At 34.6% G+C, this 20,788-nt stretch overlaps 1 protein-coding gene across 1 annotated transcript; it reads right to left on the bottom strand.

Moving 5' to 3' along the window:
* Positions 1-634: 634 nt before the first annotated feature.
* On the bottom strand, positions 635-20,140 carry LOC139902273 (uncharacterized). The gene is made up of 2 exons (XM_071884914.1): positions 19,469-20,140; positions 635-829 (listed from the first exon to the last, which is right to left on the bottom strand). Exons 1-2 carry the CDS (start codon positions 20,138-20,140, stop codon positions 635-637), a joined length of 867 nt encoding a protein of 288 aa, XP_071741015.1.
* Between the last annotated feature and the right edge of the window lie 648 nt (positions 20,141-20,788).

Genomic DNA, 20,788 nt, shown 5'->3' with positions numbered 1-20,788 from the left:
AAGTTCAAAGGGGAAAAGGGGGGAAAGGGCTCAATCCCAGATTAATGATGCAACAGGTAATTAATGAATCAAATGCCAAGTGTTATTGTCTTTTGTTAATCTCTTTTCAATGGTAGTGAATGTATTTTAGTTTATGTCTTTTGAATGATAACTTGGTAGTTCTGATGTAATGTTAATGTCTTTTGGTACAATGGGTGATGTAGTGTAAATTTGGTCCAAGTCGTTTGGTACAATGGTTGATGTAATGTAAATTTGGTTCTATGTCTTTTGGTACAATGGTTCGTAATGAAACAATGGTTGTAATGAATGTCTTTTGGTACTATGTAATGAAGAATGAATCTCTTTTGGTACTTATTCTGGTAAATACAACATCTAAGTTAATGCTTTTGGTACTTATTTTGGTACTTATTATGGTAATGAATGTCTTTGTGTAACATGTAACTTGTAAGCCAAAACTGATTGTAAACCATAATATCTCTTCATTGATAGAAACAAAGAGTACACATCTTACATTGATCAACCATTACATTGAAACAAAATACAACATCTAAGACAATTACCAAAAGATAACATCTAATACAATTACCAAAAGACAACATAAGACAACTACTACCATACATTACATTGATCACCCCTAATTACCAAACTTAGACAAAGCAAACCAAACACAGACAACAACAAGCAACCATTTGTAGATCTTAACTTCAGTTTTCGCTGCATTCATCCCTGCTTCAGCCCTATTTATGGCCTCCAACAAACCAGGTATAATGGCAACTGATCTAGCACACATTGGAGGATCGTACCAATCAATAAACCTGCAACTGGAATTCTGCGAACAAATATTATTAAAAAATAAACAACTTTCACAATTAATCACTTAAATCAATTATTAAAGACTTAGGGTTACAATACCTTTAGTGGGCATCCATAAAAACGACGACCAGGGTTCCTCCGAGTTCAGGATGTCCGAATTATTGCTTCACGACCACAATCACATTGTACCATGGCGAATTAGGGTTTGAATCGTTTGACTGATTTTGAATTGATTTAGGGAAAATGACGGTAGTAATATGAACGATTGGGTTGGGGAAAAAGGATATATAAAGGGGTTTACACCAGTTGAGAAGGTGAAAGACAAATATAACCTCACGTGTTTATCACGTGTGGTCACTTGACGTTAGATCTAAACGTCTGTTTGAGCTAAGGACTATCCGTTTAAAAAATGTAAATCACAAGGATTAAAAAGGTCAAAAATGAAATACAAGGATTACAGATGTAATATTGTGTAAAACACAGGGACTATCCATGTAATTTTTTCTTAAATCTTTCAAAAATGATGATAAATTTATTATTTATTATTTATTATTGTGCTCCAGAATAACTTTAGGCATGAAACATGATGCGTATGTGATAAGAGGGAACACGCAAAGACTTCCGCGTCAGATGTGACTCGTATGAACATACGCCAAGTTGACCAGTACAGTTTTGCTACAAGTTTCATTTTCCATTTATTTCTTGAGATGGACAATCATAACATATTTAGAAAATTCCATTAAAAGCTATAATTCAACTTTTATACATCAATTTCCTACAAAAGGCACTCCGACATTCCCATTCCCATTCCCATTCCCATTCCCATTCCCATATTAATAATTTACAGATAAAAAAAATAAAGTTTAAAAAATCTCATTATTACACTGTATGTTTTTTTTATTTTACAGTTTACTCATTACGCTTTACCTATTTTTTGTCGTATATGCAAAAGTTAAAAGCATAAAGAAAATCTACCTTGTTATTCTTATTTATTTATAGAAAATTGACTATTAATTTGAGAAAACTCAAAAAGAAATACTGGACGATCAATATGGAACGAAAGAAGTCTTATATTTTCATTTGAATGTTTAAAAGAAAGGATTATTCAAATTCCTATAAAATTTAATATATTTTAAGGAATGCTTGGAAATTTATCACGGAACGGGATAATTTTATTAAAGTATCAGGGAAATTAAGTTGGATTTAGTTGGTGTATTGCGGCTTTAAGGGTGTTAGAGCATAAGAAGTAATTACCTAAGTCACTTGACAGTCACCACTAACTGGCCGAGTCTAAAAAAGTTAAGGGCATGAGATAGTGAGAGTGTTAATCAGTTTTTTTTATTACATTTTTAAAAATTAAATTATTTATATTTATATAAATTAATTAAAACAATTCACTTAATTGAATTAAAAAATTATTAATAATTAAAAAAACTAATTAATTTCTTATAAAAGCCATTCTATAAAACATTTTATAAACTTGTTTTCAATAAAAAAAAAAGGGTACAACAAAATTTCACTCAATTGTAATTCATTTAATTACGGCGAGTTGTAATCCCTTGAATCCAATAATTTACTTGAAATCCAACGAACCAATCAGAGTGCGACATGTGGCGCGACAATCACATGTGATTGAAAAAAAAATCAAATTTTTTTTTTGTTGAAAAAAAATTCTTGAAATTTTTTTTTTAAAAATTTTTATTTTTTCAAAAAAAAATTTCAAAATTTTTTTTAAAATTTTTTTCTTTAATTTAGCATGTCAAATTCAATCACATGTGATTATCAAATTCAATCACATGTGATTGTAAAACACAATCACATGTGATTCTGCATGACAAATCCAATCACATGTGATTGAAAAAAAAAATTCAAATTTTTTTTTTCTAAAATTTTTTTAACAGGAAATAGACTTTAATTCGGTGATTTCATTAAGTTTGTTAGCGTTTCATGACTATATCTTCAAAATCTCAGACTTTAATTCGGTGATTTGATCAAGTTTTGATCAAAAACTTGGTGTTTAAAGATTTTAGCACAAATTTACTGAAATTCGACATTTTACTAAATAAAAATTTTTCAATCACATGTTATTAGATTTGACATGCAGAATCACATATAAGTGGATTTTACAATCACATGTGATTGGCATGCAGAATCACATGTGATTTACTGCATGTCAATTCAATCACATGTGATTAAAAAAACATTTCGTAAAAACAAAAAAAGAAATCGAAAAAAATTAAAAAAGAAAATTTGAAAAAAAATTTTGTTTTTGAATTTTTTTTTCTTCCAATTATCGCGCCACGTGTCGCACTCTGGTTGGTCCCTTGAATCTCAACTTAAAACTTGGTTTCATTTGAATATTTCTCTAATTACGATTACGGCTCCTCATTTTTAAACCCTATAAAAGATAAATTTGACCTATGTTTTTTAAACCCTACAAGAAAAGTATGAACAAAAACAAAAACACGGAGAAACGTGCGTCGACCGAGCCACAAAACCCCTACAACACAATCTTTTTTACCTATAAATACTAACATATATCTACTAATTTTATTAAACAAAATTTTATATTTATTCCAATTTTTCTCTTAAAAACCTGTTTAAGCTTAATCAACAATTAAAATACCACCAACTAGGCATCGCCCGAATGGTACTCTAATTAATCTAAGTATTTGGTGGAACTCGGCGCATTTTCGATCCTCAAAGGGGGGTTTTCCCCAATGCGGTTCCCTCCGACACGTGCCACGAATATAATCGGGTGGGTGACACCCCCTAGGGCCCAGTCAGTGACTCCTAAGGCCACTTCCTATCGTAACTAAACTATTCATCATCTTAACCTTCCACATCAGCGCCACATCAACACCAATATCCTATAACTAACTCATAACTAAACACTCTCTATCATGGCTAAAACAATACTCCTCTTAATATACAACGTACAAGCAATAAAGCATTAAGTCCAACAATAAAAAGCCACTGGAACCCACAATTCCTATAACTTTTCCGTTAAATCTATGGTGAAAGCGGATAACTAAAGCGGGTTGTAACGACCCGCACTTTTTCGATCATTCTATACTTATAAGATTAATATTTACATAAATTAAACCTTGCCAACATGATAAGCAATCCAAATTGTCGAGACTGATATTTCCGAAAAGAGTTTTACACAACGTTTGACCGTCTAGTTTGACCGATGATATCACGAACCATACAATATATGATAATTATACGTTTGTGTATATATATGTATATATACATATTTAACATGATTAAGGAATGTTTTAATACCTCATTTTATATTAATAACAACAAGTTATATGTGTATTTTGAAACTACTAACTTAAGTTTTCAAAACGATAACTATACGTAACGTTATTTGACATAAATACTTAAGACATATAATGTTTATACATATATTGTATAAGTAATGTATTTAATCACTTTTAAGAACTTAAATACATAAAATCATATAAGTGTATTCACAAAAGATAGCTATATTTGAATCCTCATTCCATTTTTCACAAAATTTCTATACGTATATCTAGTGTATAAGTACTCGTATCATACCTAGCTTCTATACGTATTTACTAATAGTAAATACACATCAAAATCACCACCTAACCAGCCATTATTCATGCCCTTAGAGCTAGGTAATTACTTTTGGATGATTACTTGACTAATTACAAAAATACAAACTAAAATTTTGTCATGTTATCCTTAAAGATCACATTTTTAGGAGTATATATGTATCATCATTTTTGATTCATTTTTACTTCAATCTCTTAACTAAAAACACACACTCTTTCTTACTCTCTAAACTCCATAACAATCCAGCAAAGTTCCATAAAGATCTAGCTTCAAAAACCATACTAAAACACCATACAAAAACCATACAAAAACACTTCAAGAAAACCCTCCAAGAACACCAACTTACTTCCAATCTTTCATCCACTTCTATCACCCTTTTGATTCTAGCTTCTTACTCCTCTTTTACAGCAAACTTATCCAAGGAACTTGAGGTAGAATCTATGTTCATAACCTTATTCGATTCATATATATATAGCTATCTTATTTTGTGGTACAAAAGTTTAACAACAAGAACATAGTTTGAATGTTTTCAAACTTGTTTGCAAACTAAATAGATCCTTCTAACTTAACTTTTAAAATACTTCAAGACCTGTAATATAACTTATGTATATACTAATTTAACAAGGTAAAACTTGGTTTTTCAAAGTATAAGTATTTTTAGAAAAATGGTCATTAAATGATTTTGTTGTAACAAAAATGTTTAACTTCATATGTTTCACTAATGTTTCACTTATGCCGTATGATTTTGAATACAAACCAAGGTATTTACAGTTCATAGTCTTAAAGAAGAACTCGATCCAAGAAGATGGCAATTTGAATCAACGAAAACGGATTTGTAACGAAGAAACTATGACCGAAACAAAATTGGTTATCCTAGATCATTTCAACTACGGGATCAATTGGAAAAAATGATATAAATCACATATTTCTAAGATAACATGATATTTTATATATATGTACTTATAATTCAATTTTATATGGTTCAGGATCACCCGTAAACAACACGAGAAGATTAATCATAAGATCCCATGATTGTACGCAACACGTCATTTGACAACACCGGTACTTTATGTACGCAACACGTCATTTGACAACACCGGTACCATGGGTCAAGATTAATCTCGACCAATACATTTATGATGGGGTTTTACGGGAGTTTTATTTATTTCGTTGGGGGTTATATTTATTCATTGCGGGTATATTAAACATCTAAAAATGAACCATTAAAATTGAATTGCTAACCTCGGACTGCTAACTACGGACTAAGGAATTATTCAAAGTATTAAAAGTATAACAAGTATATATTTATAACGTTTGTTTAAAAATGAAAACATATTGATATATTATATATGGATAGGTTCGTGATATCAACCGGAAGACCGAGTCAAAATATATATATCATCAAGACAAGAGTGAGTATATAGTCCCACTTTTAAACTCTAAATATTTCGGGATGAGAATACATGTATTTTATGTTTTACGATATGGACACAAGTAACTGAAAAATATGTTCTACGTTGAGTTGTACCACTGGCATACTTCCCTGTAGCTTGGTAACTAATATTTACAGCGGTATTGTAAACGCGAATCCTGTTGATAGATCTATCGGGCCTGACAACCCCAACCGGACTGGACGACCAGTATTCAACGGTTGCACAGTACTTCGTTTTGTGACTACACTTGGTACGGTGTAGTAAGATTTCATATTAAAGGGAATATGCGACGTAAAAATGTTAAGTATGGTTACCAAGTGCTCAACCACTTAGAATATTTTTATTGAAATGTTTATATACGAAATCTTGTGGTCTATATATATATATTGCTGCGCACTAAACCTATATCTCACCAACTTTATGTTGACGTTTTTAAACATGTTTATTCTCAGGTGATAATTAAAGCTTCCGCTGCATTATGTTGAATCTAAGCAGGATCATGCGTACTCATATTTGTGTCAAAAATAAAACTGCATATCCGAGGACGTGTGTTGTAAAATATGCTAGAAATCGTGTTGTTATTATCATTTGTAAAGTTTGTAAGTCGAAGATTATCGTTAAACGATAATCATCTTTTTATTGTCTAAAGCTTGTAACAAAAATAATGGTTTGGTTTGTAATGTATAATATATGCAGTTTTCCTTTTTAAAAAATGTCGCATATAGAGGTCAATACCTCGCAATGAAATCATACGTTATCTAACACGTTCTTATGGTTAAGGACGGGTTATGACATGTGGTATCAGAGCGTTGGTCTTAGCGAACCAGGTCTGCATTAGTGTGTCTAACCGAGAAGCCGTTAGGATACATTAGTAAGTCTGGACTTTGACCGGGTCTGATTTAAAAAAAAAAAAACATTGCTTATCACTGTTGGTTAAAATTTATATGTAAATATTATATAAGTACTAATGGGTTAGTTGTTGTGTGATAGATGTCGAGCTCAAAAATTGTTATCACAATCAACGACTCCGAATCAGAATCTTCAGATGGCGTTCCAGTCATTAACCTGTCCGATGACGAAAATGATATCCTTGGGGAAGACTCACAAATTCCGGAAAGTGAACCCGAGGAGGAAAGTGAACCCGAGGAGGAAAGTGAACCCGAGGAGGAAAGTGAACCCGAGGAGGAAAGTGAACCCGAGGAAGAAATACAGGAAATTACAAAAGACGAGTTCGAACTAGGAAAGAAACGAAAGGCTAATGAATTAGAAAATCCAAATCCCGAGTTTAATGAGAATGATGTGGCACCAATTCCACTCAACACTACCACCCCTATCCCCGCTATTCCTATTCGTTCTGTCCCGGCATCCAGTTCTTCAGTCCCACAGCCAAAATATAGGCAGACAGTTAGGATAAGCGTTAAGCAAATCTTTGTGTCTAAACGTCCTAGAAAATAGATCAAACGATGCGCTGCTGTGTCAAACCATGGAACCGAATAATGTTTTGTATAATATTAATAGTGTGGTTTGCTTAATGTTCGATGTAAGATAAGCATATGTAAAATATTGAAGTATGAAATGCAATAATTTTCCATGGTTAAGTATTATTTAGATTGTAGTAATTGATTCTGTACTAAGCTATTAAGTATGAACATTAACGGGTAGGTACTACCCAAGATATAATTATAAAACGCTAATAAGAAGAAAAGGCTTTTATAATAATACCTAGTTCATATTATTAATAAGCTATAATGTACTATAAATACACACTACATCTATAATAATCCATGTGAATAATTATTTTCTTTCATTAGGAAATGGCGCGATTGAATCGAATGACGGAACAAGAACTCGAGGAACTCATCAACCAGCGAGTGAACGACAGAATGTTATGGGTTGAGGCTGCAAGAGCTGCTGCAGTTAATCCAAATCCTCGTGTAGGATGCTCCTACAAGACGTTCCAAGCTTGCAAGCCATCATCATTCAGTGGAACGGAAGGACCTATCGGTTTAACCCGATGGATAGAAAAGATGGAGACGGTGTTCAAAATCAGCGGTTGTGATGAAAAAGACATGACCAAGTTTGCATCGTGCACTTTACAAGATAGTGCACTCACATGGTGGAAGAATTATGTGAAGGCGGTAGGAGGAGATGTAGCTTATGATACTCCATGGGAAGAATTCAAAGCAATGATAATCACCGAGTATTGTCCAAGGAATGAGGTTATTAAGTTAGAAGATGAGTTACGAAGTTTGAAGGTGGTTGGTACTGAAATCACCAACTACAACCAGCGATTCATGGAATTAGTTTTGCTATGTCCTGAATTGGTTCCAACCGAAGAACGGAAGATTGAAATGTACAAAGCTGGTTTGCCCAAAAAGGTCAAGGCAAATGTTACAGCATCGAAACCTAAGACAATTCATGAAGCTATAACCATGGCGAACGAGCTAATGGATCAGGTCATTTTGGACAAGAAAGCATTCAATACTGAGGTGAAGGTATTGGGAAACAAGAAAAAGTGGAATGGAAGTTATGATCGAGGTAACCAACAACAACCTTATAAGAAACAAGAAACCACAAAAGGTGCGAGTAGTGGTTCAGGTTTTGGTTATAAAGGACAAAGTCCTTTATGCAACCGTTGCCACAAACATCACTTTGGTTACTGTAGTGTGTTGTGCACCAATTGCAATCGACAGGGACATCTTGCGGAAGATTGTAAGGCTCTCGTTACAAATGGCAACAAGACTCCTGCCACCAACGCAAATAGAACTGCTTTGGCTACCATTACTTGTTTTGGTTGTGGAAAACAAGGTCACTATAAGAGTCAGTGCCCGAATCAGAATGGCGGACCTGCACGTGGAAGAGCGTTTGTTATTAATGCTAGAGAGGCACGAGAAGACCCGGAGCTTGTTACGGGTACGTTTACCATTAATAACTTATCAGCATCTATTTTATTTGATACTGGCGCCGATAGAAGTTACGTGTGTATAAATTTTTACACTAAATTGAATTGTTCATCATTACCTCTAGATGCTAAGTACATGATTGAGTTAGCTAATGGTAAACTAATTAAAGCCGATAAAATTTGTCGTGATTGTAAGATAAATTTAGCCGGAGAAACATTTAAGATTGATTTGATACCCGTAGAATTAGGAAGTTTTGATGTAATAGTCGGCATGGACTGGATGTCCAAAGTAGGAGCGGAAGTTGTTTGTGCCAAGAAGGCAATTCGTATTCCTGGTAAGGATAAAATGCCGGTGATGATTTACGGAGAGAAGGGTGATTCAAAGCTAAAACTCATTAGCTGTTTGAAAGCCAAAAAGTGTTTAGAAAAGGGATGTTACGCTATTTTAGCACATGTTAATAAAGTCGAAAAGGAAGAGAAGTGCATCAATGATGTGCCTGTGGCAAGAGATGTTCCCGAAGTTTTTCCGGAAGAATTGCCGGGATTACCTCCATTTAGATCGGTAGAATTTCAAATAGATTTAGTACCAGGAGCTGCACCAGTGGCTCGTGCTCCATATAGACTTGCACCGTCCGAGTTAAAAGAACTTCAAAGTCAGTTAAAAGAATTACTGGACCGTGGATTCATACGACCGAGTACTTCACCGTGGGGAGCTCCAATTTTGTTTGTTAAGAAGAAAGATGGATCTTTTAGGATGTGTATAGACTATCGTGAATTAAATAAGTTAACTATCAAGAATCGATATCCACTACCGAGAATTGATGACTTATTTGATCAACTGCAAGGATCATGTATTTATTCGAAAATCGACTTAAGATCGGGCTATCATCAACTACGCGTCAAAGAAGAGGACATTCCGAAAACTGCTTTTCGGACACGTTATGGTCATTACGAATTTTTGGTTATGCCGTTTGGATTGACGAATGCGCCAGCTGTATTCATGGACCTCATGAATCGAGTTTGTAGTCCGTATTTAGATAAGTTTGTTATCGTTTTCATTGATGATATTCTTATCTATTCCAAGAGTGAGCAAGAGCATGAAGAGCATTTAAGGTTGATACTGGAGTTGTTGAGAAAAGAACAACTTTATGCTAAATTTTCTAAGTGTGCTTTCTGGTTGAAAGAAGTACAATTTCTTGGCCACGTTGTTAGTAGCAAAGGAATTCAGGTTGATCCAGCAAAAATTGAAGCCATTGAAAAATGGGAGACTCCTAAGACACCAATGCAGATACGCCAATTTTTGGGTTTAGCCGGTTATTATAGAAGGTTTATTCAAGATTTTTCTCGAATAGCTAAGCCGTTGACAGCATTAACGCAAAAAGGGAAGAAATACGAATGGACCTCGGAGCAGGAGAACGCATTTCAATTATTGAAGAAGAAGTTAACTACGGCGCCTATTTTATCGTTACCTGAAGGGAACGATGATTTTGAAATATATTGTGACGCTTCGCGACAAGGTTTTGGTTGTGTTCTTATGCAACGGAAGAAAGTTATTGCATTTGCATCCCGACAATTGAAGATTCACGAGCGAAATTATACGACGCATGATCTAGAATTGGGAGCAGTCGTGTTTGCATTGAAGATGTGGAGACACTACTTGTATGGGGTTAAATTCACTGTGTTTACTGATCATAAAAGCCTTCAACATATTTTCGATCAAAAACAGCTGAACATGAGGCAACGTAGGTGGGTCGAGCTGATAAACGACTATGATTGTGAAATTCGTTATCATCCCGGAAAGGCGAACGTGGTGGCCGATGCTTTAAGCAGAAAGGAACGAGAACCAATTCGAGTTCGAGCAATGAATATAAAAATTCGCATGAATCTCAACTCACAAATCAAAGAAGTTCAACAAGAAGCACTCAATAAAGAAAACATAAAGAATGAAATAATGAAGAAGTATGAGAAGCAACTCGTTATACGGGAAGACGGAATTAGATATTTTGCAAATCGTATTTGGGTACCGAAGTTGGGTGGATTAAGGAAGTTGATATTGAACGAGGCACATAAGACAAGATACTCGATACATCCTGGAGTTGGAAAGATGTATCAAGATCTTAAGACACGTTATTGGTGGCCTAATTTAAAGACAGACGTAGCAACATATGTTGGGGAGTGTTTAACTTGTTCCAAGGTCAAAGCAGAACACCAGAAGCCGTCAGGGTTACTTCAACAACCAGAAATCCCAGAATGGAAATGGGATGGTATTACCATGGATTTCATCACGAAGTTACCAAAGACTGCCTGGGGTTACGACACCATTTGGGTGATTGTTGATCGTCTCACCAAGTCTGCACATTTCTTGCCTATAAAGGAAACGGATAGAATGGAGAAACTATTACGATTGTATATAAAGGAAGTTGTTTCAAGGCATGGAATACCTATTTCCATTATATCTGATCGTGATAGTAGATTTACCTCAAAGTTCTGGCAATCACTACAGGAGGCACTAGGAACTCGTCTGGATATGAGTACCGCATATCATCCGCAAACCGACGGGCAGAGTGAAAGAACAATTCAGACTCTTGAAGACATGCTCAGGGCATGTGTGATCGATTTTGGAAACGGATGGGATAAGTATTTACCGTTAGCAGAATTCTCGTATAATAATAGTTATCATGCGAGCATTAAAGCTGCACCATTCGAAGCATTGTATGGAAGGAAGTGTAGATCTCCTATCTGTTGGAATGAAGTAGGAGATCGACATTTAACTGGTCCCGAGATCATACACGAAACGACCGAGAAGATAGTACAAATCAAGGAGAGATTGAAAACAGCCCGTAGTCGCCAAAAGAGCTACGCCGATGTCCGAAGGAAACCATTAGAGTTTCAGGTCGGGGACATGGTTATGCTAAAGGTGTCACCTTGGAAAGGTGTAATACGTTTCGGCAAAAGGGGTAAACTGAACCCAAGATACGTAGGCCCGTTTAAGATCATCGAACGCATTGGACCGGTAGCTTATCGACTCGAGTTACCGCAACAACTCGCCGGAGTACATAATACCTTTCACGTCTCGAACCTTAAGAAGTGTCTTGCAAAGGAAGACCTTACCATTCCTCTTGAAGAAATCCATGTCGACGAGAAACTACAATTCGTCGAAGAACCAATCGAAATCATGGACCGTGAAGTTAAACAACTCAAACAGAGCAATATACCGATTGTTAAGGTTCGTTGGAATGCTAGAAGAGGTCCTGAGTTTACTTGGGAACGAGAGGATCAGATGAAACGAAAGTATCCGCACTTGTTTCTCGATAACGCAAAATAGGTACAATTTTAAAATTTCGGGACGAAATTTATTTAACGGGGAGGTAATGTAACGACCCGCACTTTTTCGATCATTCTATACTTATAAGATTAATATTTACATAAATTAAACCTTGCCAACATGATAAGCAATCCAAATTGTCGAGACTGATATTTCCGAAAAGAGTTTTACACAACGTTTGACCGTCTAGTTTGACCGATGATATCACGAACCATACAATATATGATAATTATACGTTTGTGTATATATATGTATATATACATATTTAACATGATTAAGGAATGTTTTAATACCTCATTTTATATTAATAACAACAAGTTATATGTGTATTTTGAAACTACTAACTTAAGTTTTCAAAACGATAACTATACGTAACGTTATTTGACATAAATACTTAAGACATATAATGTTTATACATATATTGTATAAGTAATGTATTTAATCACTTTTAAGAACTTAAATACATAAAATCATATAAGTGTATTCACAAAAGATAGCTATATTTGAATCCTCATTCCATTTTTCACAAAATTTCTATACGTATATCTAGTGTATAAGTACTCGTATCATACCTAGCTTCTATACGTATTTACTAATAGTAAATACACATCAAAATCACCACCTAACCAGCCATTATTCATGCCCTTAGAGCTAGGTAATTACTTTTGGATGATTACTTGACTAATTACAAAAATACAAACTAAAATTTTGTCATGTTATCCTTAAAGATCACATTTTTAGGAGTATATATGTATCATCATTTTTGATTCATTTTTACTTCAATCTCTTAACTAAAAACACACACTCTTTCTTACTCTCTAAACTCCATAACAATCCAGCAAAGTTCCATAAAGATCTAGCTTCAAAAACCATACTAAAACACCATACAAAAACCATACAAAAACACTTCAAGAAAACCCTCCAAGAACACCAACTTACTTCCAATCTTTCATCCACTTCTATCACCCTTTTGATTCTAGCTTCTTACTCCTCTTTTACAGCAAACTTATCCAAGGAACTTGAGGTAGAATCTATGTTCATAACCTTATTCGATTCATATATATATAGCTATCTTATTTTGTGGTACAAAAGTTTAACAACAAGAACATAGTTTGAATGTTTTCAAACTTGTTTGCAAACTAAATAGATCCTTCTAACTTAACTTTTAAAATACTTCAAGACCTGTAATATAACTTATGTATATACTAATTTAACAAGGTAAAACTTGGTTTTTCAAAGTATAAGTATTTTTAGAAAAATGGTCATTAAATGATTTTGTTGTAACAAAAATGTTTAACTTCATATGTTTCACTAATGTTTCACTTATGCCGTATGATTTTGAATACAAACCAAGGTATTTACAGTTCATAGTCTTAAAGAAGAACTCGATCCAAGAAGATGGCAATTTGAATCAACGAAAACGGATTTGTAACGAAGAAACTATGACCGAAACAAAATTGGTTATCCTAGATCATTTCAACTACGGGATCAATTGGAAAAAATGATATAAATCACATATTTCTAAGATAACATGATATTTTATATATATGTACTTATAATTCAATTTTATATGGTTCAGGATCACCCGTAAACAACACGAGAAGATTAATCATAAGATCCCATGATTGTACGCAACACGTCATTTGACAACACCGGTACTTTATGTACGCAACACGTCATTTGACAACACCGGTACCATGGGTCAAGATTAATCTCGACCAATACATTTATGATGGGGTTTTACGGGAGTTTTATTTATTTCGTTGGGGGTTATATTTATTCATTGCGGGTATATTAAACATCTAAAAATGAACCATTAAAATTGAATTGCTAACCTCGGACTGCTAACTACGGACTAAGGAATTATTCAAAGTATTAAAAGTATAACAAGTATATATTTATAACGTTTGTTTAAAAATGAAAACATATTGATATATTATATATGGATAGGTTCGTGATATCAACCGGAAGACCGAGTCAAAATATATATATCATCAAGACAAGAGTGAGTATATAGTCCCACTTTTAAACTCTAAATATTTCGGGATGAGAATACATGTATTTTATGTTTTACGATATGGACACAAGTAACTGAAAAATATGTTCTACGTTGAGTTGTACCACTGGCATACTTCCCTGTAGCTTGGTAACTAATATTTACAGCGGTATTGTAAACGCGAATCCTGTTGATAGATCTATCGGGCCTGACAACCCCAACCGGACTGGACGACCAGTATTCAACGGTTGCACAGTACTTCGTTTTGTGACTACACTTGGTACGGTGTAGTAAGATTTCATATTAAAGGGAATATGCGACGTAAAAATGTTAAGTATGGTTACCAAGTGCTCAACCACTTAGAATATTTTTATTGAAATGTTTATATACGAAATCTTGTGGTCTATATATATATATTGCTGCGCACTAAACCTATATCTCACCAACTTTATGTTGACGTTTTTAAACATGTTTATTCTCAGGTGATAATTAAAGCTTCCGCTGCATTATGTTGAATCTAAGCAGGATCATGCGTACTCATATTTGTGTCAAAAATAAAACTGCATATCCGAGGACGTGTGTTGTAAAATATGCTAGAAATCGTGTTGTTATTATCATTTGTAAAGTTTGTAAGTCGAAGATTATCGTTAAACGATAATCATCTTTTTATTGTCTAAAGCTTGTAACAAAAATAATGGTTTGGTTTGTAATGTATAATATATGCAGTTTTCCTTTTTAAAAAATGTCGCATATAGAGGTCAATACCTCGCAATGAAATCATACGTTATCTAACACGTTCTTATGGTTAAGGACGGGTTATGACATGGGTAACTAATTGGTGCCTATGGTTAGTTACGGGTGGCTACGGGTAAAGTGTGGGTAACGAACGGGTAATGAACCATAGGGTGTGGTCTAAGAGCACAGGGTGTCGTGACGCGTCAGTTCAGTGTTAGTTCAGTGTCTTGCTGATGACTGAATGCTGACTGAACTGACATTGTAAACTGACATTGGTGAAAAAACAGGGGAATTAGAAAGATTGTCAGTTCAATGTCTTGTAGAGAGAAGATAGGGTCCACCAATTTTTTATTTATAAATTTTCTTATATATTTCTAACACATTATTAAATATAATTAATAAAAATACGAACAAATATTAAATTACAAAATACATTAAAAGTCCTAAAATACACTTTTATTAAAAAAAAAGTCGTAAAACGGTTACAATTAAAAACCTAAAGTTAAATCCTAAAAATTACTTATTAAAAATAACAACAATTTAACGACCATAGCGAGTGGGAGATCCCGATTCATGCGAAGACGTATCATCATCTCGACCGTTTGAAGCGGGAAGGCTCCACACATTCCTGCAGTACAACGTGATACGTTTGCTCTTCAATTTGGCCTTTACGACCATTCGTTCCCACAAGGCTTCGAATCGAAATTACTTGAACAAATCTGTGACCTCGTCACAATACCAAACGTCGGCGGCTTCGCAATCTACCCTATCGCGTATAAAGCTTACTACGCGTTCTACATCGAAGCCGGTAACGTCTGGAGCTTCGAACGATTTTGTGAACCTGCCGTACACATACTAGCGGTTATCGGAAAGCTCACCGTCGTGATGGACGTCGAAGTTGATCAACCAACGATTGGCCATTTTTTTTGTTGTGAATTTGTATAAAATAATGGAAAAGAGAGAATTTTGTGTATAAAAAGTGTGTGTAAAATGAGATTGTATGTGTTTATTTATATAGAGATAGAGAAATGTGTTATAAAAAAAACCAACAGCATCATCAAACGTTAAAATTTTTAAATTTGGGCCCCACTTTCTTCACTTCAGCCAACGTCGAGCAGACGACGTCGGGACCTCCGACGCCGGGTCGGTGTTGTCCGACCGTCACCTGCAGGAAATGTGGATCCCGGCGCCGGGTTTGTTTGTTCCACACCTGGTGCTCTAACATTCTGTTAAAACAAAAAACAATCGAAAACCCCAAATCATCTACTAAATTTATCAAAAAAATTACATATCTCTTTCAATTTATTATTTAAAAGTTATCATTAACAAGGATAATCATTAACATATTATTTACAAAAAAAAAAAAAAAAAAAAAACAAAAGTAAAATGTCACACCAACATTCAAGCCTTCAACCCACATCACAATAAGACCAGTTGCAACGTTTAAACGACTAAACAAAATATAAAATAAAATAATCCTTTTAAAAAAGGAATAAGAAATATTAATAACCACACCTCACCCTAACACGTCATCTCAATACTTTCCATTTTCCCATCAAATTTGAAATGTCATCGTCAACTACCTCACTTCACTCACTAGCACGCCAAAAATATCCGCTCCCCGTACAAGTGATCTAACACAACATTTTAAATCATAAAAGAACATAACTCACACTCACACCGTCAACTCATACCATCTATCATAACAAATGGAGTTAGTGAGTAGAAGATATTTGTGAATATTATAGTGGACATATAATTTAAAACTATATCTCCAATAAAAGTAATAATTTTGAAAAACGGTGTGTTTGTTTATCTCTTAAATTTAATGGTTCAACGTTGAATACTGAACCATTAATCATTCAATACATCTGTTTTTGACCTTTGAATGACAGATTGTGCTGAATGGTTCAACATTCAGTGTTGTACCATTCAAAGGTGTAATTCTTTCTTAATCATTAAACACCTAAATTTGAGTTGATGTTCCTTTTAAATTATATCATAACACTTATTAAAGAAATCTATTGTAGTTTTTATTCTTATCGAGGTTAATAAGGTAATTTTGTATCATTCACATTCTTCGTTCAAGAATTGTCAAACATGTTATTGTAATTCAGTTATTTAGAGTCTTTGAATTATTCAGAGTATGAACAATTCAACGCTTAATCATTCAGTATTATCATATGCACCTTAAGACATAGTAGAATTATGTTTCGTTTTACTTTAACACTAGTTTAATCCGCGAGTTTACGTAATTAAGAAAGAAATTTACAATATCGATCTTACTAGATCTTACTAAATCGAATGATGCAATAACAACATTTCAACATTTCAATAGTTGTTTAAAAATACATTATATTTGCTTGCAATTAAATGATCAATATTAGAGATCTAAGAAACGATAAAATCAAAATCGAAACCACCTATTTTTTTAACAGTGAAATTTTGTTGATAAAGGCTACACAGCAAGAGCTAAGAATGCCAAAAAAACCAGAAATACAAGTGAATTACAAAAGCTTTATAAGCCAAATATTCCATGACACATTAAACTTTGTGACAAAACCATTTAAATGATAAGAGCCAAATGTTGTCAAAATCAAGTTTCCCTTCAACGATAAATAAGCAAACAAAACACAATTCCTTAGCCTCCGAGTGTACCAAAGCAAAGTGGTAATAATAACATACATACGCTGTTTAGAATCAAACGAAGCATGCCATCCAATGTACCACCCATACCATTCGATCCATTGAGTTACTTTCGAGATATTTGTATCAGTACGTCCATATTCGGATCTTTCGCCATATTCGGAACCACCTATAAAAACCATCATTGTATAACCAATTATATATTTTAGTCAAAATTAATATAAAAAAACAGCGTGAAGAAGTTAATATGGTTCATTAAAACCGCAACTATGCAATAAAAGTTCTAAAATTAGATGACATATATGTCATCTTCTTGTAATTGTTGTTGATTTATATATATAATCAACTTGCTTTTCAAAAAAAGAGAAAAAAAAAAAAGTTAGATGACATATGTACCATCAACTATGCGCACTGTTGTAAACGGCGTCCGTTGCGTCCGTTGCGACGCCCGTTGCGTCGTTTTGGTGACTAAACCGTTTCGACCCCGTCCTGTTTTCTTATAAGCCGGTCAACGGTCAAAAGTCAGGTCAAATGCAGGAAAAATTGGGTCAACGCCGGTCAAAAGTCAGAGATCCTGTTAAAATCGGTCAAAAGTCGGTCAAATCAATCAAAATTGACTTAGTTTAGCATTCCATTTTGTATTATATTAACGCTAATAGCAATTATAGGTATAAACTTGTCAACGAAGATTTTTTAGCTCTAAAATATGTGTAAATATATATTTATATATATATGAAAGTCAACATTAGTCAACATCCGTTTCGACCCCGTCTCGGCCCCGTTTTTTCTGTTGCGACGTTTTGAGGTCACTACCGTTTCGGCCCCGTCCCGCGTCTTTTTCAACCTTGACTATGCGTATAATAATTTCTTAAACGTCTCTCAAAAAGCTATAGTTAGAGTGCTCCCAATGGAGACATGTCTCCAGCTTAGTCATCAGCGCCACATCAGCACTTTTTTCCCACTTCCTTCTCAGGACTAAACACTCCCAACCATGACACTCCTTCCTTCTTTTTTTTTAATTTTTAATTTTTTTATTTTTTCCAAAATAATATTAATTTATATATAAATATTATATAAATAATAAATATGTAATAACAACAACAACAACAACATACCCAATCCCACATGCGTTGGGTATGGGGGAGGTGAGACGTAGACAATCGCACCTCTATCTTTGGATAAAGAGAGGTCATTTCTCCACCCCGAGTGAAACACTCCAAGAATCGAGAAAGTCCTCCCTCTCTCTATCCGACGGATAAAGAGATTGCTTCCAAGGGGCCTCCGGCCAAAAGAAGAAAAAATAATACAAGGAAAAAAAAAACTATAAAAGTGAGTAAAAGAAAAATAAGCAATTAAATCAAAAGAGACTCCATGAAAATGGTAGTATCAAATTTTCATGGGTTTGAAAGCATGCCTGGAGTTCAATTTAGGCTATAAACGACAGTCAAGCCGCCAATAAATCGACGCTTACTGTTGACTCGCTTAATAGAGCCGTAAATATGTAATAACATAAAACTAAAATTTCATTGATAAATAAAAAAAAACATTACAAATAATTAAAATTAAAACATAGAATTCAAAATAAAATTACATAAAAACTTAATAATTATTCTTCGTCTTCGTCATCGTTAACGTGTGAAGGTCCCGCCTCATCTTGATTGTTTGGATTTCTCGTTGGATCATGTCGAATTCGATAATTAGGTGGAAGATTATAAACGTGTTCTACTAGCATATCTCGTAGTAGTCGATGAATGACCACATCTCTTAATTCCGCGTCCGCCCGGATATGCGCGTCAACCCTTTCTTGGAATGTTCCTCGTGCACGTCGAATTAGACGATAATTCTCTTCAAGTCCACAAAATGCACGACCGTTGTCCTCGGTTATCATATTGTTTAATATCACACATGTTAACATAATCCTTCTAATTTTTCGGATATAATATGGTCTTGCCGGATGCTGCACAATCGTCCATCGACCTTGTAGTATTCCAAATGCTCGTTCAATATCTTTTCTTGCAGATTCTTGATACCTTGAACTTTGATTGTTTTGGATCAATCGGATTTCTGAACGACTTAACTAGCGTGGACCATTCCGGGTAAATTCCATCCGCCAAATAATAACCCTTATCAAACGTACACCCATTCACCGTAAACGTGCACGGTGGAGCCTCGCCGGCTAAGAAGTCGTTAAATAAATCAGATTGATTAAGTACATTGATATCATTATTTGATCCCGCAGTACCAAAGAAAGCGTGCCAAAACCATCCATCATAAGACGCTACCGCTTCAAGCATAATTGACGTGTAACCATGGTCACCTCGTGTATAATGACCCTTCCAACGTGCCGGACAATTTCTCCATCTCCAATGCATACAATTGATGCTTCCTAACATCCCCGGAAATCTATGTATTTGAGCATGTTTAGTGGTCGAACGTTGCACATCTTGTGCGGTTGGTTTTCTCAAATACTCTGTTGCGTACAAGTGAAAAATACATTTGCAAAATTTATTTAAACAATCATATGCGGTTTGTTCACCCGTATGCAAATACTCGTCAAAAAGAACGGCCGTCGCAGCATACGCTAGTTGACGTATGGCTGATGTTACTTTTTGAATAATAGTAAAACCTAGTAGCCCACAAGCATCACGTCTTTGATGAAAATAAGTAAAATACTCAGGAATCGGAGTTTGGGAAAAATTCATTATACCTTGGCATATACGAAGAAACAAAGGTTTGCGCATTCGATAACGTCTACGAAAATAATCGTCGGGAAACGTACAGTTGTCGGAAAAATAATCATTCCATAAAGCTTTTGCACGGCCTTCACGATCTCTATATAAATATCTTCTCGGTGCCCTTGGAATGGGTTCAACTTCTTCTTCATCGTTTAACTCATCTAAATGATCAAAGTCTTGCGATATCTTTAAGCGCTCGATTATTTGTGGTATTCAAGATCGTTAATACCAAATTCATATCCGGATCGGAATTTGATTTATTTGGATTCATATTGATATATATAGTGTTTGATAATTTGAGATAGATTTGATGAAATTGTATGAAATATGAGTGTATGTGTGCGTATGAAATTGTATGAAATATGAGTGTATATATATAGAGTTTAAAAAAGAAAAAAAAAACATATTCATCTCCAACGGCAAAAAATTTGACCGTTGGAGTTATTTTGCCTTCAATTGCTCCGTCCACAAAAATGACAAAAAAGCACGAGCTGGAACACAGGTTGGTGGACGGCAACCTGGGCGGCCCCTTGGGCGGTTTAATACCAACGGCACCCAGCAGGGCGGTGGCTTGGGCGGGTTGGTGGATGGCAACGTTGGGAGCCCTCTTAGACA

Source organism: Rutidosis leptorrhynchoides, chromosome 3 (assembly GCF_046630445.1).
Source record: "Rutidosis leptorrhynchoides isolate AG116_Rl617_1_P2 chromosome 3, CSIRO_AGI_Rlap_v1, whole genome shotgun sequence".
Classification (NCBI taxonomy): Eukaryota; Viridiplantae; Streptophyta; class Magnoliopsida; order Asterales; family Asteraceae; genus Rutidosis; species Rutidosis leptorrhynchoides.
This window is presented reverse-complemented; position numbering and strand designations above follow the sequence as displayed.